The 27,524-nt window shown below is 45.3% G+C and overlaps 1 protein-coding gene across 2 annotated transcripts in view; it reads left to right on the top strand.

Moving 5' to 3' along the window:
• Positions 1-12,584: 12,584 nt before the first annotated feature.
• Positions 12,585-27,524, top strand: part of LY86 (lymphocyte antigen 86) — a 66,099-nt gene continuing 51,159 nt past the window's right edge. Inside the window, exons 1-2 of one of the 2 annotated variants that reach the window (XM_054720929.1) lie at positions 12,585-12,614; positions 12,986-13,126. In XM_054720929.1, the coding sequence (XP_054576904.1) occupies positions 13,000-13,126 (127 nt within the window). In that variant the 5' untranslated portion in view covers positions 12,585-12,614; positions 12,986-12,999. Of the gene's footprint in view, positions 12,615-12,985; positions 13,127-27,524 lie in introns of those variants that run through there. The other variant, XM_054720930.1, reaches the window with a different exon arrangement.

The following is a 27,524-nucleotide window of genomic DNA, read 5'->3' as shown; positions in this document are numbered from 1 at the left end:
TTGATAAAGCAGAATTATTTGAAAAGACCAATCAGGAGCTAGCAAGGCTATCTCTACCCCCTAAATTAAAAGGTGTGTGCTTCCTCTCCCCTCTCTCTTCTCCCAGACTTGCTAAGATCTTGGGTTGATGGCAGGAGACGCACTCCCCTGCACCCACGTGGCTTATGGCCATGTGGGCCTCCACACATGGACTAATAGACTTTAACTTGGAAGCTAAACTACTCCCAATGCAACATGGAAAGGAAGCTCCGGACACTGGCCTGCTCCTGGAACCCCAGCTGCACCTTTTCCAGGACTGGCTTCTCAATAAACTTCGGTTCCACTAACTGTTTTTGGTCCATGACTTTATTCTTCAATTTCATGAGACAATGAACTTGGACTCAAACCCCACATTTTGGTTTCATAGTTACTCTTTCCAAAAATTATTAGGCTTTATTCTGTCAGTGAATGGGAATAAATTACTTCCATTTAACTTAAAAGAGCAGTTTCTACTCATTCACAAAGAAGCTCAAATCTTCTGAATTTTACTCAGTGTTGTTAGGAAGTAGTGTTTTACTGATAGTCTTCCTCATCAGCATCCTTTCACAAAGTATTGTGCTCATTTATGGGACCCAGCTGCTAATTTCTGAGAGAATGATTCCCTAATGAGGATTATCAGGTGTTTAGTGCCAATATGTAACAAGCACTTTCCATACATACTCAATCAAGTTTTGTTTTCAAACCCAAACCGTGGGTTTGGCGACCTTCATTTTACAGATGACTCTGTGACCTCCCAAGGTCACACAGTGGTCAGAGGTGGGACCAGAACCAAGTTGCCACCCAACTTCTCCCTTACAAAGCTTGCTCTTCTAGTGGGTCTTTAAGAGGGAGCACTTGTTGAGTAATAGTATTTCCTATATGTTCAAAGTGTAAGGAATTGGTCCCACACCTTCCATCGGGTTTGGCAAACCTTTGGAGGGGCTCCAAGGAGACTGCGCACTCCCAGGCGCAGCAGCAACAGCGGCGCAGCAGTCCAGGCCTGAGTTCACTGTCCAGAGCGGCAGCCACAGCAACGGACCCAGAGAAATCTCCTGTTTCCACACAACTTCTAAGGTAATCATCACAAAGCTAAAGAAAGTACCCACACAAATACAACATCTTATCTAAAGCACCTTTATTTGTATATGTGTATTGTCAGCACTGTGTCTTTAATTTTTTTTTATGTTTTATTTTTTTAAGATATATTTTATTGATTTTTTTACAGAGAGTAAGGGAGAGGGATAGAGAGTTAGAAACATCAATGAGAGAGAAACATCAATCAGCTGCTACTGGGGATGTGCCCGCAACCAAGGCACACGCCCATAACTGGAATCGAACCTGGGACCCTTCAGTCCACAGGCCGATGCTCTATCCACTGAGCCAAACCGGTCAGGGCAGCACTGTGTCTTTTATTAATAGCCTGCATCCTCCTCCTAATAAACTTGAGTCTCAAACATTTCTCATGGCAGGCTTTTCTTTACCTGCACCAGCTCATAACACCGTTTACCCAAGGATAAAGAGCACCGAGCAATGAGGAGGTAACAATAAATGTTTGTTAATTAGGTTCTCATGAAGATCTAAATTTAGTCTTCTTACTTTCCATTTCTTTTCTTTACCTTTGATATCATAATAGAAAAATGGGCAATAACTATGCACAGGCATTTTCAAAGGAAGAAATACAAATGATCAATAACAATAAGATGAAAACATGTTCAACTCTATTTGTGCTGAAAGAAATACAAGCAAAACAATTTTTAAATACGAATGTCTAACTGCTGGTGGGATTGTTGTACCATTACTGTGTCTGGAAAGAATATGGTAGCATGTATGAAGAGCCTTTAAAGCTGTATTTCACTTTGAGGAGTTTACCCTGAGGAAGTAATCATGCCTGCTGCACAAAAATACAGCAACAAGGAGATTTGCTGCTGCATTATCTCCTCCTATTTTGCTATTAATAACAATCTAAATGTCTAAAGCATTAATTGATTAAATAAATTGTGGTTAATCCATGCAGTAAAATACTATAAGTCATTAAAAGCCATGTCATGGAAGAATTCTAACTGACCGGTGTAAGTGATGTAGCATGTTACAGTAAGCGCAGTTTGTACAGTGTGGTCTTGTGCGTATGTGTGGACTGAAAGGATATTTCACAAAATGTCAATAGTGGTTTATCTGGATATTGAGACAAGTATTTATTTTCCCTTTCTCTTCAGCTTCACTGCCCCATCTCCTTGCAGGAAAAGTTTGTCCTGTATATCTCCCAAGTCCTTCAATTAGAATATATTACTTTAAGAATGAGAAGCAAAAGGAGAGAAAAGGAAACTGTAATGCTCCTGGGAAAAGATGATGTCACACTTGGTTAACTACTCGGGGATCATGGACTCCCTAGTGATAGAGAGCTGCTTGCTTTGCCTTACTTGGGCTGGCCCACTACGCCCAGAGGTATAGTCACCTCGGCTAAAAAAAAACAAGCTTGTTGGGCCACACCCATCCTGTTTGTCATCCATTCAGACTAAACTATTTTACTGAGTACTTGCTCTGTGCTAGGCACTGGGCATACAACCATCAGGAGGGAAAGGAGAGAAAGAGAACGAAGAAAGGATGGGAATGTGGGAGGGAAAGAGGAAGGGAGAGTTACTGATCAAATAAGGTCAGATAAAGGAATCTGACCTTTACTGAATGATGGCCTGTGAACAGTGCTGTGAAGACATGAGGTCCCCCTGGCATAAACTCATTTTAGGGGGAGTTACCCTGTCTCGGCAGAGCAGCTTTCTCTGGGAAGCAAGCACAGAGCTGAGCTCTGAAGGAAGTGTAGGCATTAAGGCAGGAAGGGGACAGAGCATTCCAGGGTGAGGTAACAGCAGGTGATGGAGATGCTGGGCAGGAGAGAGCAGGTGATGCAGGAACCGAGAGAGGCCTGGGGCGCTGGAGTAGGAGAGACCAAATCGGGCAAGGCCATGGACATTTACATGGAGCACCTCTGAAGGGCTTTGCAGGGCATCCCTTCACAGATTTGCATCTCAGCAGGTATCTCAGTGCCAGCTGGAGAGTGTGTTTGCCAGGGGCCAGGCTGGATCCTGGGAGACCAGGAGGACTCTCATGGAGGGTGGCGGCAGCAGGGATGGCCAGACATTGACAGGAGAAGAGACCCTCACACAGTCAGATGGAAAGCACATGGTGATGGACAGACTATTTTTAAGTGACTTCATCTTTGACTTCATGGTGAGTAATCTCTAATCTTGGAGTTCAAAAGCATGAACAAAGGGAAGACCAGCTTTTTGAGAAAGAAGTGAACTCCGGGCCATGGCTTTTTAACACAATTGAATTCCACGTGAGCAAGGCCACGGCCATGGAAAGCATGGTTTGCCTGGAAAGCACAAAGTGGGGGTTTTTCCTGCTTAATTCATCAATAACCTTGTGATTGCAGCTGACATATCCAAGCTTTAAAGGGAAAGTGAAGAACTCGGCTTCTGAATGGTAAGCGGCTTGCAGTGAAATCACCTGAGCCTTTGTTTCGGCAGTGTCCGGGGCCATAGGAAAGGTGCTTTGTTAGACTCCTTCAGGGCCATTCCCATGGCCTCGGTCCTGAACTGTCACTTCACAGTTCTAATGGGAATATATTTCTCCCATAAGAATATATTTATGTGTCACATAAGCTCATCCAGGTAGTCACCTTTCCATGGGGTGGAGGGCTTGGCTTTGGCTAAAGAGCAAAGCATGCAAACTAGATTCCTGAGAAACTCTCCAGCCTCTCCCAGGATCTGGTTTCCTTTAAGTATCTATTTATTTCCTTTAATATAAATAAATATGCTTAAAAATAGTAACAAAATCATGTACCATTTATTGATTATTATTGATTATTATTGATTTTTGCAAAGGTAAAGAAACTTACAGTCAGTGATATTCCAATACCACACAATAGAGGCAAGATTTTTGCCCAAGCCAGCTGACTACAAAACCCATTCCATGTGCACTGTCCCTGTTTGCCCCAGCACTCAACTTCCCATTGCGGCAGTTCTCTGACAGAGATGCCTATTCCTTGAAGCTACAAAGGCCAGTCCCATCAGTTTCTAAGTGGTGGGGATAATTTGCTTTGATCTCACAAGAGAGGAGGATAAGCAAACTTAAAGGCACAGGAGTAAAGAGGCTGTTTATTCTGGGGTCAAGAACCTTGGATTCTAGAGTCTGTCTGACTTTCAACTTGGCTTTACCAAATGTGTGATCTTGGACTAGTTACTAACTGTGCCTCAGTTTCCTCATTTTGATAATAAGGATCATCACAGAACAAGTCCAGTAACCTTTCACTGGAATATTTAGTACAGATCTATTTAAAACTCAGAATTTCTTGATTTTAAAAAGGTAATAGGGTTTATATTTTATAACATCCCAAGTGGGGTCTGGTGCAGGGTCCATTGCTCACTAATCAATCACATTAATATTTTTGCAGTGAAACAAATTAATATTCAGTTAATATAATAAAACTAGAGGCCCGGTGCATGAAATTCATGCACAGGGGGAGGTATGTGTCCCTTAGCCCAGCCTGCAGCCTCTCCAATATGGGACCCCTCGAGGGATGTCCAACTGCACGTTTAGGCCCGATCCCACTGAGCAGTTGGATGTCCCTCCCACAGTCCAGGACTGCTGGCTCCCAACAGCTTGCCTGCCTGCCTGCCTGATTGTCCCTAACCACTATTGCCTGCCAGCCTGACCACTCCCTATCCACTTCCCTGCCAGCCTGATTGATGCCTAACTGCTCCCCTGCCAGCCCGGTCACCCCTAATTGCCCTCCCTTGCCAGCCTGGCCACCCTCAACTTCCCTCCCCTGTAGGCCTGGTCCCCCCCAACTGTCCTCCCCTGCTGGCCTGGTCACCCCTAACTGCCCTCCCCTGCGGGCCTAATTGCCCCCAACTGCCCTCCCTTGCAAGCCTTATCCCTCCCAACTGCCCTCCCCTGTTGGCCTGATTGCCCACAACTGCCCTCCCCTGCCGGCCATCTTGTGGTGGCCATATTGTGTCCACAGGGGGGTGGCCATCTTTGACCACATGGGGAGGCCATCTTGTATGTTGGAGTGATGGTCAATTTGCATATTACCTCTTTATTATCTTACCTTATAATAGACAAATATGCAAATTGACCGCACCTTCGCTACGCCCAAGCCACGCCCATCAACCAAGCCACGCCCATCAACCACGCCCACCAGGAAACCGTTACAGGGACGCTGGGGCCGGTGGCTTTCTGGGCACCTGCTCCGATCGCAGGGACCTGGCTGGGGTGCGGTGTGGCCGAGCCCATGGACCGGAAAGCCGCCCGGGGCTTTCCGGGCCTTGGGCGCCAGCCGGGTTCGTGCTCCGATCGGAGCAGGGACCCGGCTGGGGTGCGGTGCGGCCGAGCCCATGGACCGGAAAGCCGCCCGGGGCTTTCCGGGCCGTGGGCGCCAGCCGGGTGCGTGCTCCGATCGGAGCAGGGACCCGGCTGGGGTTCGGTGCGGCCGAGCCCAAGGACCGGAAAGCCGCCCGGGGCTTTCCGGGCCTTGGGCGCCAGCCGGGTGCCTGCTGCGATCGGAGCAGGGACCCGGCTGGGGTGCGGTGCGGCCGAGCCCATGGACCGGAAAGCCGCCCGGGGCTTTCCGGGCCTTGGGCGCCAGCCGGGTGCGTGCTCCGATCGGAGCAGGGACCCGGCTGGGGTGTGGTGCGGCCGAGCCCATGGACCGGAAAGCCGCCTGGGGCTTTCAGGACCTTGGGCGCCAGCCGGGTGCCTGCTGCGATCGGAGCAGGGACCTGGCTGGGGTGCGGTGCGGCCGAGCCCATGGACCGGAAAGCCGCCAGGGGCTTTCTGGCGGCTCAGATCGCAGGGACCCGGCTGGGGTGCGGCGGAGCCCAAGGGCTTCCGGGCCTTGGGCGCCAGCCAGGTGCCTGCTCCGATGGCAGGAGCGAGCCGACCTGGGGGTCTGCTCCTGCAATCGGGTCGCAGGGACGCTGGGTGCAGCTGAGCCCAAGGCCACCGCCCAGGGCCAAGCCCGGACCCTGAAAGAAGGTAGATGGCAGTGGCCACAGCCAAGGCCTGGGTCCCCGGTGGCGGCAGAAAACTGGTGCAGGCAGCCAGGTGAATGAAGGTCTATTGCACGAATCTTTCTGCAAACGGGCTACTAGTATAATCTAATAATAGACAAATATGCAAATTGACCATACCTCCGACACACCCACAACCCACACCCACAAGCCACACCCACCATCCCATCAGAACGGGTATGCAAATTAACCCAAACCAAGATGGCTACCGCCACAGAGAGCAAGGTTTCCTAGGTAACAGAGGAAGCCAAGCTTTCGTTGCAGGCCTAAGCCTCCACTCAAGCTACAAAGTTTCAATTATAGAAGGTAAACAAATTCAAACAAATGGCGGCAGAATGGAGCTTGAGAGAGCAGGCCAGAGTTGCCACCGGCAACAGGGGAAGCAAAGCTTTCCACACACCCTGGCCAGGCCCACCCGCTTAAGGCAACAAAGTTTCAATTATACCCCAACGCAAATGGCTTCGGGCCTCGGAGGGAGCCCCAGGCTTGGCTCTGCTCCAGGCTACAAAGTTTCAATTGTAGAAGGAAAATAAATTCCAGATACCAGGGCCTCTGCTTTCGTTGTCAGGGGGAGGGGCCGTCCTGCAAACCACCACAGGCCCCTCGCTTAGGCCGCCCCACGCCCCCAAGGTACCCCACCCTGATCAGGGACACCCTTCAGGGCAAACCAGCTGGCCCCCACCCCTGTACCAGGCCTCTATACTATCTAATAAAAGAGTAATATGCAGATTGATCATCACTGCAACACACAATATAGCTGCCCCCATGTGGTCAAAGATCCTGCCCCCATGTGGACACAGGATGGCCACCACAAGATGGCCAGCAGGAGAGGGCAGTTGGGAGGCACCTGGCCTGCAAGGGAGGGCAGTTGAGAGGGACCAAGCCTGCAAGGGAGGGCAGTTGGAGGTGATCAACCCTGCAGGAGAGGGCAGTTAGGGGTGACCAGGCCAGCAGAAGAAGGAAGTTGGGGGCAAACAGGCTGGCAGCAGAGTGGTTAGGGGGTGATCAGGCTGGCAGGCAGAAGCGGTTAGGGGTAATCAGGAAGGCAGGTAGGCAAGCAGTTGGGAGCCAGCAGTCCTGGATTGTGAGAGGGATGTCCGACTGCCCGTTTAGGCCCGATCCCTGGGATCGGGCCTAAACGGGCAGTCGGACATCCCTTGAGGGGTCCCAGATTGGAGAGGGTACAGGCTGGGCTGAGGGACAACCCCCCTCCGTGCACGAATTTCGTGCACTGGGCCTCTAGTATAGGATAAGTCTCTAAATAAAGACTATTAAACTGATGAGACTATATAGTTTAGATCAGATTTTTCCACCAAAACAATGTTTAAAAACTCCTTTTCCAAGACTTTGGGATTTCAAAGTTGTGGTAGCGGAATGATGGTACCGCACCTATATGCAAGGCTATTTTGAGGATTAAATGAGTAAGGGAATACAATACTGAGTGCTTAGAAGAGTGCCTGGCACACAACAGTGGTCCAGCACATTTGGCTATTCTTATTTATTCCAGGGAAGAAATAAACTTGGGCTATTTCAAAGATTATTATTTATATGTCAAAATTACTGCTGAGTAAGCTTACTACTTCAGGGAGAATTCTAGATGGATCCCATAGCCAATACTGGCAGAGAGAAGTCAAGAAAATATTCTGAGGTCTGATGCAAATAATTGGCAAGTTATTTCATTCCAACTACCACCTGCCAGTCCAGCAAAATATGCTCTCCAACAACATGGCTCAAATGTGACTCATGTAAGCCCCATAATGAACAGCTGGAAATCTGGGACCAACCAGAGTGGGAGGTACCTACTGAAGCCAGAGCCAAGGCACAAGCTACAACTGCAAACTAGGACCCCTCCTCATAGCACATAAAAGAACTCTCCTCATTCTTACCCACACTTTTGGTTTCCTCCCTAATGCTTTTCCTTCAGCTTATCAAAATCATTTCAATCTTAACAGAATGAAGTCCTGAGAACATCTGAATCTGGAGAGAGTTTTAGCTCCAAGTTGCTATTTTGTCCCAGGCTGCAGAGAAATTTTAGACAGTGTACATGAGTCCTTTCAGACTAGACCTACCCTCTCTGAATCTCAGAGCAGTTTCTTGTGCCTTAATCACTGGGAAATTTGTGGCCTTTTTCATCATTGGGAAATTGATCAGACTAATCTATAAAGCCCACTTCTTTCTTGGCCCAGCATATCTGTTCCCCAAACAAACAAACAAAATCATTTCTGTTTGTAGTTTGTCATACAATTTATGGCCCTGTACTTTGCATATTATGTCCCCAGAATAAATAAACAGGAATGTTAATAAATGGAGCAATAATAAGGAAGTTGGAAGAGGCAGTAGCTCAGAAAGACATGCTAGACTGCAGTGGTTCTCAACCTTCCTAATGCCGCGACCCTTTAATACAGTTCCTCATGTTGTGGTGACCCCCAATCATAAAATTGTTTTCATTGCTACTTCATAACTGTAATTTTGCTACTGTTAATGAATCTAATGTAAATATCTGTGTTTTCTGATGGTCTTAGGCTCTATAGCAGTGGTTCTCAACCTGTGGGTCATGACCCACAGGTTGAGAACCACTAGCAGGGTTGCCTAAGACCATCGAAAAACACAGATATTTACATTACGATTCATAACAGTAGCAAAATTACAGTTATGAAGTAGCAACGAAAATAATTTTATGGTTGGGGGTCACCATAACATGAGGAACTGTATTAAAGGGTCGCGGCATTAGGAAGGTTGAGAACCACTGTGCTAGAGTTTGTCTATTAGAAAAGCTACTAGAAGCTCTGATGAACTACCAGTCTGGGGCAAATTAAAAGGGAGGGGCAGTTAGTGTATATAGACATGCAACAGGAAGCTGAAAGTACTAGTATTTCAGAAACCTCTGTTCAATTTTTTATGGGAAAACCAAGCAATATTTCAAGAAGTGAAGTCTCTTTTCTTTTACTAAACACATTTACTCAACAAATGTGTTGATTGTCTTCTCCCACTAGAAAGTTAGCTCTGGGAATAGGCTCCTTGCTTTGCTGGACTCCTGGTGCCTGGAATTGTACCTGGAATGTTGGAATGCTTAATAAATATCTGCCGAATAAATGAGTGAATTAATCTGAAGCAGAAAAGAGGTGAAATTTTTCTTCTTTTCTGTAAAAAGCAGACTTTTCTCTTTTCTTTGCCTTGCTCTCTGCAGCAAAGTCTAGTCCATCCAGCTTCCTCATGTGGAGCAGCTTCCCCCTTACCCTTTTATGTAGTTAGACTCTTGCCCTCAGAATCTCACCTTTTATTCATAAAGTCTCTTTTAAACATGAGTTTTCCTCTTAAGAAGATTTTTAGTGACAGCCATCCTGATAATAACGTTTTTACCTTTCAAGAAAATATAGACACCATCCCCAAGCAAAACTCGATGAAAGGAGAGCAGCTTGAGACATGGAGAAAGTGGATTATCAAAAGAAGTAGAAGTCTGAACGAGACCAGAACAGCCCAGCTTCTGTAAGGTCCTGGAAGTCAGAATCAGAGTCTGACAGTATATTCGGTTGTCATTTACATGTATAAGATCATTTTTAAAAACAAATATCATGAATTCATTCTAATTTTATTCTATGGTTAGGGAGCAGGACATTATCAATAAGCTCTTCTGAACTCTACAATGCTTCTAGTGGAAGCACTCCTCAAGTCAGTATGGATTGATGGAACTAGTGAGCCATACTGATGATTTCAGTCAAATCCTGCTTTTCAGGATGCCATACTCCTTCCAGAAAGTTGCTCACTCATTGTTCTTCTTTGGGTGTGTTATGTATTTTACAAAATGTTGTGCATCATATAGCAAAATAACATCCTATCTAATAAAAGAGTAATATGCAAATTGACCACCACACCAAGACACAAGATGGCCGCCCCCATGTGGTCAAAGATGGCTGCCCTCACGTGGACACAAGATGGCTGCCACAAGATGGCCTGCAGGGGAGGGCAGTTGTGGGAAGTTAGGGGTGACCAGGCCAGCAGAGGAGGGCAGTGGGTGATCAGGCAAGCAGGGAGGGCAATTAGGGGTGACCAGGCTGGCAGAGAAGGGTAGTTGGGGGAGACCAGGTCAGCAGGAGAGGGCAGTTGGGGAGGACCAGGCCAGCAGGGGAGGGCAGTTGGAATGGGGGAAGGCCTGGAGGGGAGAGCAGTTGGGGGGACCAGGCCTGCAGTGGAGGGCAGTTGGGGGGGGACCAGGCCGGCAGGGGAGGGCAGTTGTAGGCGATCAGGCCAACAGGGAGGGCAGTTAGGGGTGGCCGGGCCAGCAGAGGAGGGCAGTTTGGGGGGACCAGGCCTGCAAGGGAGGGTAGTTGGGGGGGACAAGGCCTGCAGGGGAGGACAGTTTGGAGGGACCCAGGCCTGCAGGGGAGAGCAGTTGTGGGGGGACAAGGCCAGCAGGGGAGCATAGTTGGGGGGGACAAGGCCTGCAGGGGAGGACAGTTTGGAGGGACCCAGGCCTACAGGGGAGGGAAGTTGGGGGGGGGACAAGGCCAGCAGGGGAGGGCAGTTGTGGGGGACCACGCCTGCAGGGGAGGGCAATTGGGAGCCAGCAGTCCTGGATTGGGAGAGGGATGTTCAACCGCCCATTTAGGCCCGATCCCAAGGGCGGTTGGACATCCCTCAAGGGGTCCCAGATTGGAGAGGGTGCACGCTGGGCTGAGGGACACCCCCCCACACACCCCCTGTGCACGAATTTCATGCACTGGGCCTCTAGTGTCGTTAATAAGAGGATTTTAAAAATTGTACACTCTGCAAGAGAACAAATTCCATAATCTAGGGCAAAATTCTCAAACTATGGCCCCAGCCCAGCAGCATCAGCAGCACCTAGGAACTTGTTAGAAATGCAGGTTATAGGGCCCCACCCCAGACCTCTAAGTGGGGCCTTCAATCTGTGTGTTAACAAGCCATCCAGCTGATGCTGATTCCCACTCCCCCCACCCCTAGGTCAGAGAACCACAGCTGTAGCATCACCACGCCTCCAGAGCCTCTCAATGGATGGTCCCTTTTGAACATTTCTGTATGCTAATGCTATCTCTGAATCATGGTTTTTTTCATTGCCAGGACCTTTGATTCACAAAATATCTGTGGCCCGGTCCTCAGATGCTCTGATTTCCTTACTAGTAGCTGCTCACAGCTCTCTGCCAGCCTGCCTGCTCCCTGCTCTGCACCCCTAGGCCAGTCTGCTGGTGTATTGGTCGTGCCGTGCTCTGCAGGGTGGAAGGGCTTTGCCTTGATTGCTCTCCTCACTCACTGTTCAGAGCTCTCTCACAGCCTTTAGAGACCTCAAAGGTCCCCAGGGAAAGCTGCCATGGCCTTGTCCTGGAACTACTAGAGCTTAAACGCTCCCCTGGGCCCACAACTCTAAACATTGAGCTTCTGGCTCTCACCTGAGCTCTTGTTCACAGCACAGCTGACCTCTGTTCACACAGACCACACGGTGCTATCTTGCCTCCTCTTAGAGCAACTCACCCTCCTCTTCTTCGGGCCTCAACTTTCACCCTGAGTTTTTATGTGTCAGAGAGCTTATTACAACACAGAGTGCTGGCTGGGCCCCACCCAGAGGTTCTGATTCAGTTGGTCTTGCATGTAGCCCAAGAATATTTTTTTGTAATAAGTTCCTGGTTTAAGTTGACGCTATTGCCCAGGAACTATACTTTGAGAACCACTTTTGAAAGCGAATGCCACTGTACTTATTTGCAGATGAATACCTTTAAAAAAAATTAATCCAGACCTGCCCCAAATGACTAGTCTCTGATGTCTCCCCCAAAAATGTAAAGGATCCATCAACTAGGTCAATTTATTTGTTTGTCTTTATTGGCAATTACATTCCACTTCAAAAAAAAGCTTTGAGGTGTCTTTAATTCTTATTTAGCCGTCGGCAGAAATTGTCAGTTTCACCCACTGTGCTTAGTGAAATGCTTTTTCTCCCAGGGGAAATAGTGTTCTCTGTTGCTCCTAAAATCTGCCGGCGTTGGCTGTTGGCTCTGACTCCAGTGCTCTCCAGTGAAAGTACAATTGGGTGGGGGCGGGAATCAGTGTTCAGAAACCTTGCTGTCTAGAATCAGGGCAACAGTGCTGGGATAGGGAGACAGAATCTTGGCTTTGAAAAGAAAGTGAGACATGACTTTAACAATCCCGCCAATGACCAAAGCAGTTAGACTCCCAGTCTTAAAAGGGAGGCCCTCACTTCCCCATCTTCCCCTACCCCGTCCACCAAGCTGAACCAGAAGTAGCCCACAGCTCACTTCTCAGGGTGACTCCCTCCCCCTCATCTTCAGAGACCACATTTGCAGCTCCCAGAAAAAGGTTCCGTGCTAGCAGCTGCACAAGTCGCTGCTGACATCCTCATCCAGAGAATAGAGCTGAAACCAGAGAGAAAAATGCCAATAGGGCAAAATCTTCATTCCAGATCCCCAATGCCCGATGCTGCCTGCCAGTGCCAGCCAGGTCCAGGTCCACAGCCCGCATGGGATGCCTGCAGGGACCTAGGGGCCTGCTGATGGAAAGCACAAGGTGGGCTGTGGCTTACCTTTCCTGAGTTCACAGCTCCACCTGGGGTGGGGACTCTTAGGAGGGATGTTTTTCGGGGACCTGAGGCATAAGGCCACACATTGCTTCCTAGTTTCTCTCTGTGAAAGCAGAAAGTCAACATCCAACCTACCCCCAACCCAGACTAGCTTTACTCTGATTCAAGTGCCAGAGGTCCTGGGGGAACAGTATTCAAATGCCTCTGCTAACGGCCTGTGCTTCTCACAGTGGTTCCCCAGGAGCATAAAATATGAGAAGTGAAACTGAACATGTCACCCTTTTAATGAGGGGAGAGGAAGAACCACCCTGAAGGCCCTTCTTATTGGGCCTGTTATTTTTCTGTTGGTCACACACAGGCCTGGCCTGCACCATGAAGGGTTTCACTGCTGCCTTCCTCATCTGGACCCTGATTTCTCCCAGTGGTGGTGGCACCCCAGCCTGGCCCACACACACAGCCTGCAAGGACTCGAGCTTGGAAGTGCTCTACCAGAGTTGTGGTAAGGACTTTAACTATCCATTTGTGGCTCAGTGGTTGAGTATCCACCTATGAACCAAGAGGTCACAGTCTGCTTCCTGGTCAGGGCCCATGCCTGGGTTGTGGGCTCGGTCCTCAGAGTGGGGCATGTAGGCGGCAGCCAGTGAGGGGCATGCAGGAGGCAACATAGAGAGATGTTTCTATTTCTCTATCTCTCTCCCTTCCTCTCTAAAATTAATAAAACTATATTTAAGATAAATAAATAAACATCCATTTATGTTTTAGGGAAAATTAAGGCCCACAAACGTGGGCTGCTGTAGCACTTAGTTGGGGTGGGTAAAGGGTGAGAGAATTAGTGGCCGAACACTTTCTCCACTTGCAGCAACGAGGAGAATGCATTTTGGAAAGATCGCTCAGGTAATAGGTAGGAGCATGGGTATTAGGTTGAAAGTTGTTTAGGGCTAGATGCAGAGTGTGTAGCCTAAAGAATCAATAATTTAGGAAAGAAGCTATAGGAGCTTGAAGCAGCATCATTTTAAGAGCTTTAATGTCAGAGGGAATCTTTGGTTCACTTGGTGTCAACAGAAAGGGAAGCGGAGTCCTGGGAGCTTCTCAAGAGACGGGCCCTGATTCCTGTCTCCATAGCCACTGAGCTGTCAGAGACCAACAGGCTGCACACCCTTTCCCAGATGGAGATGGTTTCCTGTCAGATTCTGGATTCACAGTGGGACGGCCGCCCTCCCTCCCCCTGCCTCCATCCCCAAGGCCTTCACATGGGTAACACAGCGCAAAGGCTACATGTGTGATGCCCTGCCCTGCCCTGGTGTTTAGGGGCTTCAAGAATTCTAATACGCATGTGAATGTGGGAGGGTCAGCTGACAAAACAAAGGATCCATTGTTTTCTGGGTTTACTGTTTCATTTTTTTCCCTTCTCTTTTTATTTTATCATTTTAGTGGGAATGGGAAATCTTAGGCTTCAAACTGTTTCGAATAATACAAAAATCCTTGAGAAGAAAGACCCTCATAAGCACTCACGGGACTCTGATCACTGAGCAGGAAATGAGCAAAGCTATCTGAAAAAACAAAAGTCCTGGGCTCTGTCCAACTGTTAGTGCTACAGTAAAGAAAAGAGCAACCGTCTTTACGAAAGCGAAGGGGGAACAAAAGCAGTCAGGAGCCTTTCTCTGGTTAAATCATAAGACAATCTGCAGGCCTAGGAAAAGCCCACGCACATGCCACAAATGTCCACCAGTGTGTTTATACACTGCCTCTGTCACGCATGCAGTAGATTACGCAAGTACAAGATGGGAAGATGAACTGCCAGTGAGAGAAGCAGGATAAGGAGAGAGAAAACAAAGCAAATAATAATGCCAAGGTGGTTAGGACAGGCACAACAGATGAGGCAGTATAAGGGATAAGATCTTGGGTTCTGGGGTCAGCAAATCTCATTCCAACCCTTAGGCAATATTCTTTAAGTCACCTGTTCTTGAATGTGCAAAAGGTGTATGAGTTTCCTGTAGCTGCTGTAACAATGGTGACTTAAAATGACATACATTTATTCTTTTAGAATTCTGGAGGTCAGAAGTCCAAAGTCAATTTCCCTTAGTCAAGGCCACACTGTCTTTGGGAGAATGTCTTTCCTTGTCTTTTCCAGCTTCCTTAACTGCGCGCTTTGCATTCCTTGGCTCACAGCCTCTTCTTCCATCTTCAAAGCCAAGAAAATAGCATCTCTCTTCAGCTATCACATTGCTTTCTTCTGTGTCAAATCTCCCTCTGCATCCCTCTTATGAGGGCACTTGTGATTAGGATAATCTCACTCTCTGAGGATCCTTAGTTTAATCTTAATTGCTAACTCTCTTTTGCCAGATAAGGTAACATTCAAGGGAGAACATGGATGTCTTTAGAAGCCATTCATCATCCCTCTACAAAAGGGATAATAAATTAATCTACCTCTCAGGGCTGTGGGAGGATTAAGTGCAAAGGACTGCATGAAAAAGTGCTTAGCACATACTGCATGCTCAGTAAATCTTTGCTGCTCATGACTTGTAAGATATTTTATAGTCACTAGAGATATTTGACTATAAGCTCTCTTGAAACCAAATCAAACAAGGACATTGCAATATTTGCAAGGTAAAACCAGTTTTTAAGGAGAAGTCCAGCTTTTTCTGCTACCTGGATGTGTTATGAGAGAAAGTTGTCCTTGGAGAGATGGCATCCTGGACAGCATCTCAATTAGAGATGCCACAGTGACTCACATTTGTTGTTTCTTGTGGTGTCCCTCAGTGTGGACCAAGGGCTCATTACTAAAACGCAACTCAGGATCAATTTTGCAAAGGGCCACAGTGGAGCCTCGCACATACACAGCACTTGCAGGTCTGGGTTACTCAAAGAAACAGCCTGTAGGACTAGATGAGCTGCATGTGCCCCAGGCAAATCAGCCATAAATACCATTATTGCTGTCATTGTTGTTGCTGTCCTAGGAAGTGGGTCTGTGATCCAGCTCCAGCATAGTCAACTTTTAATGGAAACAGTTACTGAATTTCCCCAGGGCAAACAGAATGTAAGGAGGAGGGAAGAGTAAGAACAAAGAACTGTGTAAGTGAATCAGCATCATGGTGGAAACCCACGAGGCTCCAACCTCAACTAGACAGGGGGAGGTGGACACAACTAGAAAAGGCCTCAGGCCATTGTTTTAAATGGCCTAATGGGAGACAATAAGACCAAGGCAACGTATGAGGAAACTATTAAGCCCATGGTACTTAGCCAATGAGGAACTGGAGGAGGGACTCCCACACTTTGGGGATAAATAGGCTGTGATTTCTACTCCATGTGTGCCTGTGCAACCGGACACCCACTGGGGAGAACGTATTAAAAGTCTCATTTTCGCCATACTTCTGTCTGTGAGTTCGTTATTTGAATTCAGACAGGTGAGCATTTCTCACACTGTTATGTGATTCTTGATAAGGATTGGAGAGTAGAGATCTAGGTGGCATTTTCTGTAAGAGCCTTGAGTGTAGATCTCAATGTTGTCATTTAACATGCTTTGACATCAACCAGGCAGAGTGAGGGGTCATAAAAATAAGGGACCTGTGACACATGTCTAAATGACTTCCTGTCCTCCCTTTAACCTTTTGCACTAGGATGTCGAGTGTGACGGTTATTGAATTTTCAATAATTTGAAATTTTAAAAAATCCAAATAAATAAGTTCGTATGAAAAGAAACTCCAGTTTTTCATTCTACTGCCGCGCTTTGTAAAATCTGGGGTATTTAAAAAATTAAATCCCGAGTAGAATAAAGGAATCGAGAAAAAAAGCAAGCGAGTGCAAAGGGTTAATCTCTCTGACACAGTAACCTGGCCTTTTAAGAGGCTCCTGGGAGTTGTGTAGGGCAGGTGTCAGCAAATGAAGCCCTCAGGCCAAATCCCAACTACTGCCTGTTTTTGTTTGGCCCAAATGGTTTTCTACAAATGGTTTTCACATTTTTAAATAGCTAAAAATTTCAAAAAAGGAATAATCTTTGTAGCATGTGAAAACTGTATGAAATTCAAATGTCTGTGTCCATAAACATGTGTCACACTCATTCATTTATGGATTGTCTTTGACTGCCATTGTACTAGAATGGCATAGTTGAGAAGTGTGACTATTCCTTGGTCAAGATTAGGAAGAAATCTCTCAAGCTCTTCACCAGATCAGAGTCTCAAGTTCTAGGTCTTCTGGATGACTCTAGCCATAGAGAGGCTCCATGGTCAAGTTAACTTGACACCTAAGTCACCAGGATTGCAAGGAATTTATAGGATGTCCTTGAAAGGATCATCATTACCATAAAAATCTCCTGCTTCTGCATAACATTTTCCAGTTTACAAAGTCCTTCCATTTATAAAGTGCCATTCTATCCTTATTAACAGCCATAGGAGGTATGTAGGATGTTTAGCTCCATTTCCCAGGTAGAGAAGCTGAAGCACATACATATTAACCACCTTAATTAACATACCTGAGCCATGATACAAACCTGAGGGTCTAACTCCATGCCCAGTGCCTTAAATCTGGATTGTGGAATTAGAATAGTGAACAACTCCTGCCATTTGATCCCAGAAACACAGGATGGGGACAGAGAGAAGGCACAGCTCAAAAACTAAGTCTTTGGGTGAAGAGATAAAACAAAAGTATTTTGTGGACTAGAAAGGGAAGGAGGAGGAAGAGGAGAAGGAGAAGAAGGAAGAGAGGAGGGGAAGAGAAGATTTATCCTCTGATTTAAGGATTGCCCCATCCCCTCCAGCCTCCTCTCTCTGCACACACTCAGAACTTGGCCAGTTTGGCTCTTCCCAGCATGCATCAGGCCTACAGCAGCCACAGAGGAGAAGCACTCACATCTATATTTTTCAGCCATGTGTACCAAGTCCCCTTTTGTTGCAACAGTGTCTGGAAATAACATCTCCCAAATTAAAATGACATCTACCATTTTCTTATCAGTAACAGCATATTTTTCAGTCAGAGCCCTCCTGTGTATGCTTATTCCACAGGAAGCCCTATGTCCCCCACACCTGACAGCAGTTTCCTCTGTGGAGAGGTTGGTGAATGGGGAGGGGGACACAGCAGGAGCCCTATCTCTGGCAGTAAGTTGAGGTCTGTGGGTGATTCCTACGGGGCCTGGCCAGCCACCTGGGAGATTCTAGGGTCAGGAAACCATGGCATCCGGTCACATGTTTCAACTTTGTAACAAACACCCGCTCTCCTCTCCTTGAAGGTAAACAGTCTTGTCCATAGCTGCCTGAATAGGTTTTGTGCGTTGCCGAAGTTTGCTGCAGGGCAGGTACTTTCTTTGACCTCCAGAAAGTCCTTAATTACAAAGTCAAAGTCAGGTCATGTGCACCTGGATAATCCATCAAGAGAGTCAAACAGGACAATCAATCAGACTTTATAAGAGTGCAAAGCAATGCTGGCAACATTTCCTCCAAAATAAAGGGTAAGCTGCAAATGGCTTAGCTGCATAGCAGAATGAACAGGCATGTTGATAAAATGTTCATAGGAAACTTTCTTCAAAGCTGCCCTGGGAGGAAAAGGGGAGAGAAAAAAACACCTGCTTCTCTCAAACCTAATAATTCCTAAGTAAATGAGCATAAGACAAACCCAAAAGAAGCAACAACATTGAAAAATAGTAGTAATAATGGAAAACATCCCTGGCCAAGTAGTCCTTTCACAGTACTTTAAAATATTGCACACAGAAAGCATTTCTCTCTTAGTTTATTTTTCAAGACTAACAGGGATATAAATAAAGTACAATGAAAGGCAAGTAGACAGATAGCCAAAGAAACAAAGATGCATTCCCAAAGGGTTAACCTTGGGTGTGCAGTATTAAACAGTGTGCTGCTTTGAGCAGACTGAGGCCTTTTGGCCCACATCTAAAGACAGGAAGTTGACATGCAAATGTGTGTGTGTGTATGTGTGTGTGTGTGTGTGGTGTGTGTGTGTGTGTGTGTGCATTTTAACATTGAGATGCAGATTTTTATAAATGGGAACAGAAAAATGTTCAGGCGGAACAGAAGTTGGAAGAGAACAAAGCTTGTAGGTGTGTTTCTGCTACCAAGCCACTGGGTTCCTCCCTGCTAATTCTCCATCTTTAAAAAGAGATGCCAAGTAACTTATGAATAGGGACCTAACGAGGATTAAAAGCTGAGAGTGGGATTCTAAGAGGCCTCTTCTGTGCAGACAGAAAATGTCTCCCCAGGTCTTTCCATCCTCAGGCCAAATCCCGATGGGCAGCGTTGCTCCTGTTTTGGAGGAGGATCTTTGGAGAGGAGGAAATGGGGCAGGGCTGTCCTCCAGCTCTGCAGCTATTTTTGTAGAAACTATGACACAGAAAACATATTCCCAAAGCAGCTGCCAGTGTGAAGACCTGGGCGTGGCTTTGCACTCAGGCAGCAGAAGGGGGAGAGTAGGGGGAGCAAAGCAAATTTTTTTCTTCATGCCAAGAAAGGCACAGGTGAGAGAGCCCCTTCCCAGCCCCTGGAAGAGCCTGCAAGCACCAGGCTCCAGGTGACAAAGGGGTGACTTTCCCAGGAACTCTGTGCCATCTGGGCTGGTGTTTGGTCCTTTTCTTAGATTCCTTGTAAAGTGCTATCCCAGGCCCCTGACCCAGTAGCTTTGTTCTGGGATCCCAGAGAAGCCACATGGGCATCAGAAGATGTACTCTGGATTTACCTGGGAACAACTATGTGCATATCCATCTGGGTGCAGCCAACGGGGGATTCATGTGCAATGGGCGATGCAGGGTCAGCTTTCTTGTGTGGGATCCAGGAAGGCATCAGCGTCCCTTTCTGAGAGTCAATGCCAGTGCCCTTCTAGTGTCTCTCTGCCTTCAGGACATGGTGAGTGGAAACCACCCAATGGCTAGGAGGAGAAAGAAAAGGTTCCTAGCCAGAAAGTGCTGCCTTCAAGCACAGTTTGTACTTGAAGATTCCTTCTCACAGGCTGCCTGCTTAGCCAAGGTGCTGCCAGTGGGCTCCCTTATTTGAAGCCTGACATCTCCCCTTGATGGCCTGGTAGGAACTGCACCAGCCCCATCAAGAAAGCTAGAACCTGGTGTCCAGGTTCCCACTCCCCATCAGCCAGCAGGCTCCTTCCCCATAGCTGGGAACTTGTTTATTCAAAGGGCTCCTGTATATGGTCAATGTAGTCTTCCTCTACTGTATTAAAAATGTGCCTCCACACAATTAAACTACTTGCATAATTAATAAATGAAAACTGTAAATTAAATTTATTGCCAACATACATACATTGGTCACGATTTTATTAACACAATTTTAAGCCTTTAATCTAATACAGCAGATTGCCTCAAATGCCTTAAAAGCAGGCAAAGCACACACAAATTATCACAATGATTCTGTTTATTACCTGTTTCTTAAACTAGTTTCCAAATATTAATAACATGGGTTTACATTACTTCTTTATCATCTTTACATTGATATTTGTTTTTTCCTGTATTCTAATGTTCCTGGGGTTATAGTAATACTTAGTTCCGTATTTCCTAGGTGTCTCGTGTGCTCTAGACCAGTGGTAAAGACTGTCACCTTAGACCAGCTGAGGGCCCAGGTTTTGCCTGACCAATCAATTGATTCTGGGCGTGGTTAATCAGCAATCTCTCTTTACATAAACTAGACCCTAGACCTTTTACACCTTGAAGACCTTTTAAGTCCCTTCCTTTCAAAAGTTCCCTGTATCATGGTGCTTTTTCTTCAAATGATGTGCGTTTTGCTGGGTCACTGTGAGGTTCCTCATTGTTCTGGCATTATTACCCATCAACTTGGTCTGTCAGCAGGAAACTTATGTCTGCCATGGTAAAGTCAAAAATATAATTAGAGGAGTTATTTAGAGGAGTTGATAAACTTTGTCTGCACAGTTGAGATCGATCTGTACAACATTTAGCTGACTCATCATCTTAGGACATTCTTTCCTATGTGATCACTGGTGCTGATTTAACTCTTGTCCAACATTTTATCCAATTTTTATGTGAGACCACCTGAGCTGATCAGTCCTTCTGGTCTAGTTTTTTCTGGCTCATTCACAACTCTTTGTCCTTACTCCTTCCTACTTACAAAGATAGAGAAAACCTCGTAGTTCTCTCTGGTCTCTCCATAGGAGTGGAAAACTCTAAATCTCCAAATAACTAAACACAAGGCCTCATGCTCCTCTAGTGCTTAGGATGTGACCCAACTTCCTTCCTGTCATTGTTCAGGCTGATTATCCAGAAACACTTGCTAAGTAATTATTAAAAACAGAACCGGAGAGATGAGGTCTTCAAGAGCCCCAAACGACAGTGTGGCTTTCTTCCTATTCCCAGCTGCTGTCCGGCATGGCTAATGCCATCTGCTCCAACCAAAAGGAGAGGGAAGTCCCCAGTGGTCCCTCCCGCCCTCCCTGCTCTGAGCCAGAGATGAGCGTAACAGGCTACACTAGCACTGACTTGCAGTCTGTTTAAAAAGCTGTGGCCAGTGTAGACAGTCACAGTTCACGTGGCTGAGGAGCTGCACATGGAGGAGACGGGAAAATGTTCCAGGGAAGGGCGAGGTTGCTGGAGCCACTCTTGGGAACAACCTCATGCTTTGTAAGACTAAAAGATCAGTTTCTGACAGTCAGCCTGTGGCCACCTATTGTGGTAATGGATGCTATTTGGTTCCGGGTCGGGGCTATTACATAACCATCTATTTTTTCACAATCCCAGCGTGTGCAGGCACGTAGGAAGAGTCAACGTCCTGCCAGTCCCAGCCCATAGTCTCAAGGCAGACGGAGGACCTCTTACAGAATTGGGAAATGTTCTTGCCAGATAGAACCTCAGGGCTCCAATCCAGGTATCTCTTTGTTCAGAAGAAACTGAGCCACCAGGCTAGATGGCACAGAACCTGATAGGACCCTCCCAGCAGCTCTGCTTCCTCTCTCAGCACAAAGGCCATGAAGTGAGCTCACCAGTTTCAGGTTAAAGATACCATGTCCACCAGAACCAGGCCTCTTCCCCACACCCACATCTCCCAAGGGCACAGGATCCTCTTTCTATGCAGCCCTTCTCTTAAGGCGATCTGCCCACATCCCTTCTTGCCCAGACCCTATAAAACAAGAGCCTTTGTATATGCAGACGCTCTGTGAGGGCTCATTGATAACATTGAGATGACCAACAGTTCCATAAATGTACTATCATTGTAGATTTTACATAGAAATGACAGTTTCATAGAGTAGTAAAAACAAGAGCTTGTTTGGATAAGAGCTGCTTTCTTCTGTGGTATGAGCCTCAGTTAGGATTCTAACAATGTTTAGAAAACAAATAACCATGACAGACAACAGCTGACGAAAGTATGACAGGTGACTCGGGCCCCTAAAGCCCTAAAGATTGATGCCAGCAACCTGCTTCTCCTGGTCTTTTCTCCATGTGTAAAAAAAGCTTGCTCAGGACAACCAACTTGAGCCATCAGGCAAATGCCCAAACCCTTCCACCCTCTCTTCCCCTTCCACTGGGGTCAGCTGGCTGGGTCTGGGCTCTAGATGGAGGCTACTCCAAAGGGAAGTACTAGGAGCCTCAGCTCTCCAGAGACCCGAGTTCAGCGTGACCTACACTGAGCTGCTTGAAATCCAAGTGGAGTGGAAAGTCAGCAGTAAGATTATTTTTCCAGGGTGAACAATAGCTTTTCTACCTCATACTTGGCTTTGGTTTTAACTAAATTAAAGGGCAATTCTTGTGTGAGTGTGTACATTAAAAAAATAAAAACAACCCGAGGAGAAACTTGCCCATGGCTCTTGGTTTATTTGAACCAGCGGTGAAGCAGAGCACAGGCTTGCTAGTTGGTATCAAGTGTCCTAACAAAAATGTGTCTGAGGTTTTAGAGCAGTGATTCCCAACACGGGGCACAATTTGATTTTTAAGGGGGACAATTTGAGAATGAGTTATTAACAGTGAATTTTTTTGCATTTCTTATGGGTCTAGAGGCCTCATATACAGTATATAAATATATATTGTGACTTATTTATGCATCTCAATTCTCTATTATATGTTTTGAAACTTTATTTGTTATTTTTTCATGTCACTTCATATTATTATTATTTTTTAAACAATTTCTTAGTGATTTCTTCCTCAGTACTTCAACTGTCCTTTCGTTCTTTTATTTTTCCCTTTCATGGATGCTATGTTCTTTAGAAGCTTGTTTAGACCAAGTTGATGGCCTTTGAGGCTTCCTGCACGTGAATAGGAGTTCACTGTTTGAATAATAAGAATTATATGTCACGGGGAGGCCATCAGGATTTTAGAGATGCTTAGGTGTGGCATGGCCAAAAAAGGTTGGGAACCACTGTTTTAGAGCGAATTACCAAAATCATGAGCAACAGGCTCCCATGCAAACACTGCCTGCTCTCAGGGACTCAGCAGTGCTGCCTTCTTGGAGTGTGGACCTTCAGAGTTCTAGAAAGCAGGACAGGAGGACAAGCAAGAGAGAGAAGGCCTCAGTTACTTCCTGCAAAACTTGTCATCTCCATACATCTCACCCATTCCGGAAGATGCAGAACGGGGGTAAAAAACAAAACAAAACTCAAATGCTACCTTGGCTGATGTGGCTTAAGTGGTTGAACATCCTAAGCTACCCAGAGGTCACCAGTTCAATTCCTAGTCAGGGCACATGCCCAGGTTGCAGGCTCAATCCCTAGTATGGGGCATGCAGGAGGTAGCCGATTGGTGTTTCTCTCTCTCTTTCTCTCTCCCTTCCTCTCTCTTTAAAATCAATAAAAACATATGTATATTTTTTAAACCCTCAAATACCCTCCTGGAAAAGGCAAATTATGAATGAAGTGGATCAGTTGTAATATACAATAGAAAGTGACAGAGACAACAGCACTTGCCTCATCTCAAGAAGAAACTATTCTTCATCCCCATCTGATCGTCATGCGAACTTGTGGGACCTTTGATGTCTAATCTTCTAATTTTTTAAAAACGAAACTAGAGTTTCTAATCCAGACACACAACTTCCTAATTTATAAATATGGAAACTAGTCTAAGTATTATTAAAGATTATGAAGGCTAACAAAATATATCTGAAAGCTAAAAGCATCCCATAGGCTAGCAGTTTGTAGCCTTTTTCACCACTCAAAGCATCTCTAAGAAACCACGTTACGTTTCAGTTTTAACATCACTATCCTCTGTATCAAAGTGATGTCCCCACATGAATCCCCAAGCATGCCAAATTATAATATTTAGGTATCCACTTATTCAATGTAGAATATCCTTACTGGCCCAACAATCAAATACTCAGGTATGTTCACTCATGCTATTTCCATCTCACCCAAACACCTGAAATTGCTAATTAGATTTTGTGCCAATTTTGACCAAACTTATTGGAGGGCTTTTTGCCACCTACAAATATTATTAAAATGTACATTTCTAAAAGATATCAAGAAAGCAGGAAGCCTAGAGTATAAATATTCAAGATGAAACTATTTCTTAGAATTTAAGATAATTCTACATTTAACCTTTTGCACTCGGATGTTGAGTGTGACTCAACACGGTTAGCATTAGAATAAAGGAATCGAGAAAAAAAGCAAGCGAGTGCAAAGGGTTAACACCATATAGTCAATACCCACTATAAATTAGAGGAATTTAGTTTAAATATTAAGTTTAGAGTTTCTTCAGAAATGGTCCCTGACACAATAATTGAATATAAATGTATTTGAGAAAGGATCCTAAGAAACATTAACATGGAGTGAAGAAGTGAGACAAGGAAGTAAAGGAAACCAATCCAGGTAACCAATATGGGCAACTGGGGTTTGGTCCTTCTGGGGACCTCTGGGAGAACCCGTGAAACATAAGTTAGAGTGGTCAAGATCTGAAGGGAGAAGAAACTGGAGTATTGCTCTACCAACTCTTATCGGTTGTGGTTGTTCCTAGAGAGGCTAACTCCTAGCACTTCGGCTTGACTGTGATGGAGGTAAGCTCACTTCCACACCCAGAGAAAGCCCTCAGGCAGCCATAGGTGTTCGAAAGAAGAAGGCTTTGAAGAGAGTGAATGGCCTTCTGCAGTGTCCTTGTGCATTTGAATCTGATATACACTAAAGCTCCCTTAAATAGGACACTGACAAAAGACAGACCAAGATAGCCCACCAAAAATGGTCTATGCTTCAATTGAAAATGTATGGAGTGGGCGATCTCCTGGTCTACATATGAAAACTGTCTTGCTGTGAGATATCTGAAAAGAATGGGTAAAGTGTGACACAAATCTTTTAAAATGCTTAGCTGAGCTTGCAAGGAAGGATGGTTTCCAGGAACCAAAAGAAAGTGAAAGCCCAAAACAGAGCAAAGCCAGCACTGAAACTGTTGTGTGCCTGCAGTAAAGGTGTGTCTTCGTGAACCATGACTGAGGCTTCAGTGGCTGTGTGGGAGTCTGGCAAAGGTGTCTTATGCTGTGCAAGATGGGAAATGGATTCCTCCATGAACCTCAGACCTTCAAAGAGCTACATCCACAATAAAAAACAAATGAATAAGAAAAATATATACTATTCCAAAAAGTAGAAGACAAGAACACTTATTTAACTCTACCTGGCCTCTAAAGAAAATAAATCTTCCCTGAGAACTAGTAACACCAGATCTGATATCACATAGGTTTGGAATCCAAATGTATATTGCCTTCACGATCCGGAAAAGTCCAACCCTAAGAATTAAGTTAAAGTGGGTCTTGATTAGGAACACCTGGGGAATATTGGCATAAGGAAATATGTCATCTGAAGGGCACACACTCTCAATTCACAGGATTTCTGAAGATTGAGCTGATAATCCAAAATTTAAAAATATAAGGAAATAAACCGCCAGGAGGGAGAGTCAGAAGAAAAAACAAATCAAAATCATACCCCTATATATTTAAGATTTAAAAAATATAACATTCATAATATAAAATTAAAAAAAGTATCATTTGGCCCTGGCTGAGTGGTTTAGTCAGTTGGACTGTCCTCCTGGACATCAGAAGGTTTGATTCCCAGTCAGGGGCACATAGGGGAGGCAACCGATCAATGTTTCTCTCTCTCTCTCTCTCTCTTCCACCCTCTCTCCTTTCCTCTCTTTCTAAAAACAAACAAACAAAAAAACATATCCTTAGATGAGGATTTAAAAATTATCATTTGTTTAAAGAAATAAAAGAGGTACTCTGTAACATAAACAAGGAAAAATACATAAAAAATATCAGAAAGATTTGACAAAAGAATAATATAGAAGCCCTTAAAATAAAATATTTAGCCCTACCTGGTTTTGCTCAGTGGATAGAGCATCGGCCTGAGAACTGAAAGGTCCCAGGTTCAATTTCAGTCAAGGGCACATGCCTGGGTTGTGGGCTCGATCCCCAGTGGGGGACTTGCAGGAGGCAGTTGATCCATGATTCTCTCTCATCATGGATGTTTCTATCTCTCTCTCCCTCTTCCTTCCTCTCTGAAATCAATAAAAATATATTTAAAAATAAAATAAAATCTTTAATTGTTGAAATAAAAAATTAATCATTAGTTTAAAACAGATTTTAAAAATAGCTGAAGAGAAAACTAATGAACTAGATGAAAGGTCTAGATACTCAAAATGTATCACATAAAAATAAAGAGATGGAAAATATGTTCTATAGCTTAAGAACAAAATAGATAAAATGGAAAGTAATGTCTGAAGAAAAATGCTGGGATTTCCCAAAATCATTGAAAAATATGACTCTTTAAATTCAGTAAACACAATTTCCATGTAGGAATCATAAAAATAATTCCACAACTAGATCTTTTAAATCAACGAAAGCATATATATATATATATGAAAAACAAAACAAGAAAAAACCCCGCACACAACTGGTATAAGTGGCAAAAAAAATTACCTACTATGAAAGTATATTTTGACTAATAGCAGATTTCTAAATAGCAATAGCAGAGAAAATAACAATTAACCTAGACTTCTATATATAGCTAATTGTCATTCAGTAACAAAAACAAAGAATATTTTGAACAAACAAAATCTATAGTTTGCCACCAAAAGACTCCCAGAAAAGAAACTTTCTAAGGGATATCTCAGAAAGAACAAAATGATCCCAGAAGTTAGTTCTGAGATGCAAGATAGAATGGTGAGCAAAGAATCAGGAAATTTTAATAAGGAGTGAATGTTAGGATGTGAATAATGTCTAATCTGAAACAGGAATATTTTGTCTTCTATTGTTGCACAACAAATTACTCTAATGCCCAACAGCTTAACACAGAAAACATTATTATCTCACAGTTTTTCTCTGGGCAGGAATTTGGGCATGGCTTAATTGGGTCCCTGTGCTACAGGGTCTCTCACTTGCCAATCACTGTGTTGTCTGGGCTACCACCCTCTCAAGGCTTGACTGGGAGAAGATCTGCTTCCAAACTCATGTGTGTATGTGGCCATAGGCAGGCCCCGAAAGGTCCACTCCAAGCTCCCTCCTATGGCTGTTAGCAGGGTTCAAGTCCTCAGTGGCTATTGGCTAGAGACATCAGTTTTTTGCCACATGGGCCCCTCCATGCTCCTATTCACAACATAGCATCCCTGCTTCTCCAGAGTGAGGGCTCTGAGAAGACAGTAAGAGAGGGCCAGAAAGACAGAGAACACCAATTTTTGTAGCCTAATTTCAGAAGCAACATAACAACAAATTTGCCAATCTACTACTGCTTAGAAGCAAGTCACTGAGTAACTCAAGGGGAAAGGTGTGCACAACACTGTGAATTAGGAGGAGGGATCATTGGGGGCCCAATTGGAGGCGGCCCACCACAGGACACAACACAGCACAAAACCATGTCTATTATAAAAACCCCTTGGTCATGACGCCGTCATGCCGTAATGACCAAGGACTGGTCACCAGGAGGCTGAGTGCGTGGGGACTGGCAGGGACTTGAAGCCAGCACGGGTGGGTGGGGCC

The sequence above is a fragment of the Eptesicus fuscus genome, chromosome 9 (genome assembly GCF_027574615.1).
Source record: "Eptesicus fuscus isolate TK198812 chromosome 9, DD_ASM_mEF_20220401, whole genome shotgun sequence".
In the NCBI taxonomy this organism is placed as follows: domain Eukaryota; kingdom Metazoa; phylum Chordata; class Mammalia; order Chiroptera; family Vespertilionidae; genus Eptesicus; species Eptesicus fuscus.
This window is presented reverse-complemented; position numbering and strand designations above follow the sequence as displayed.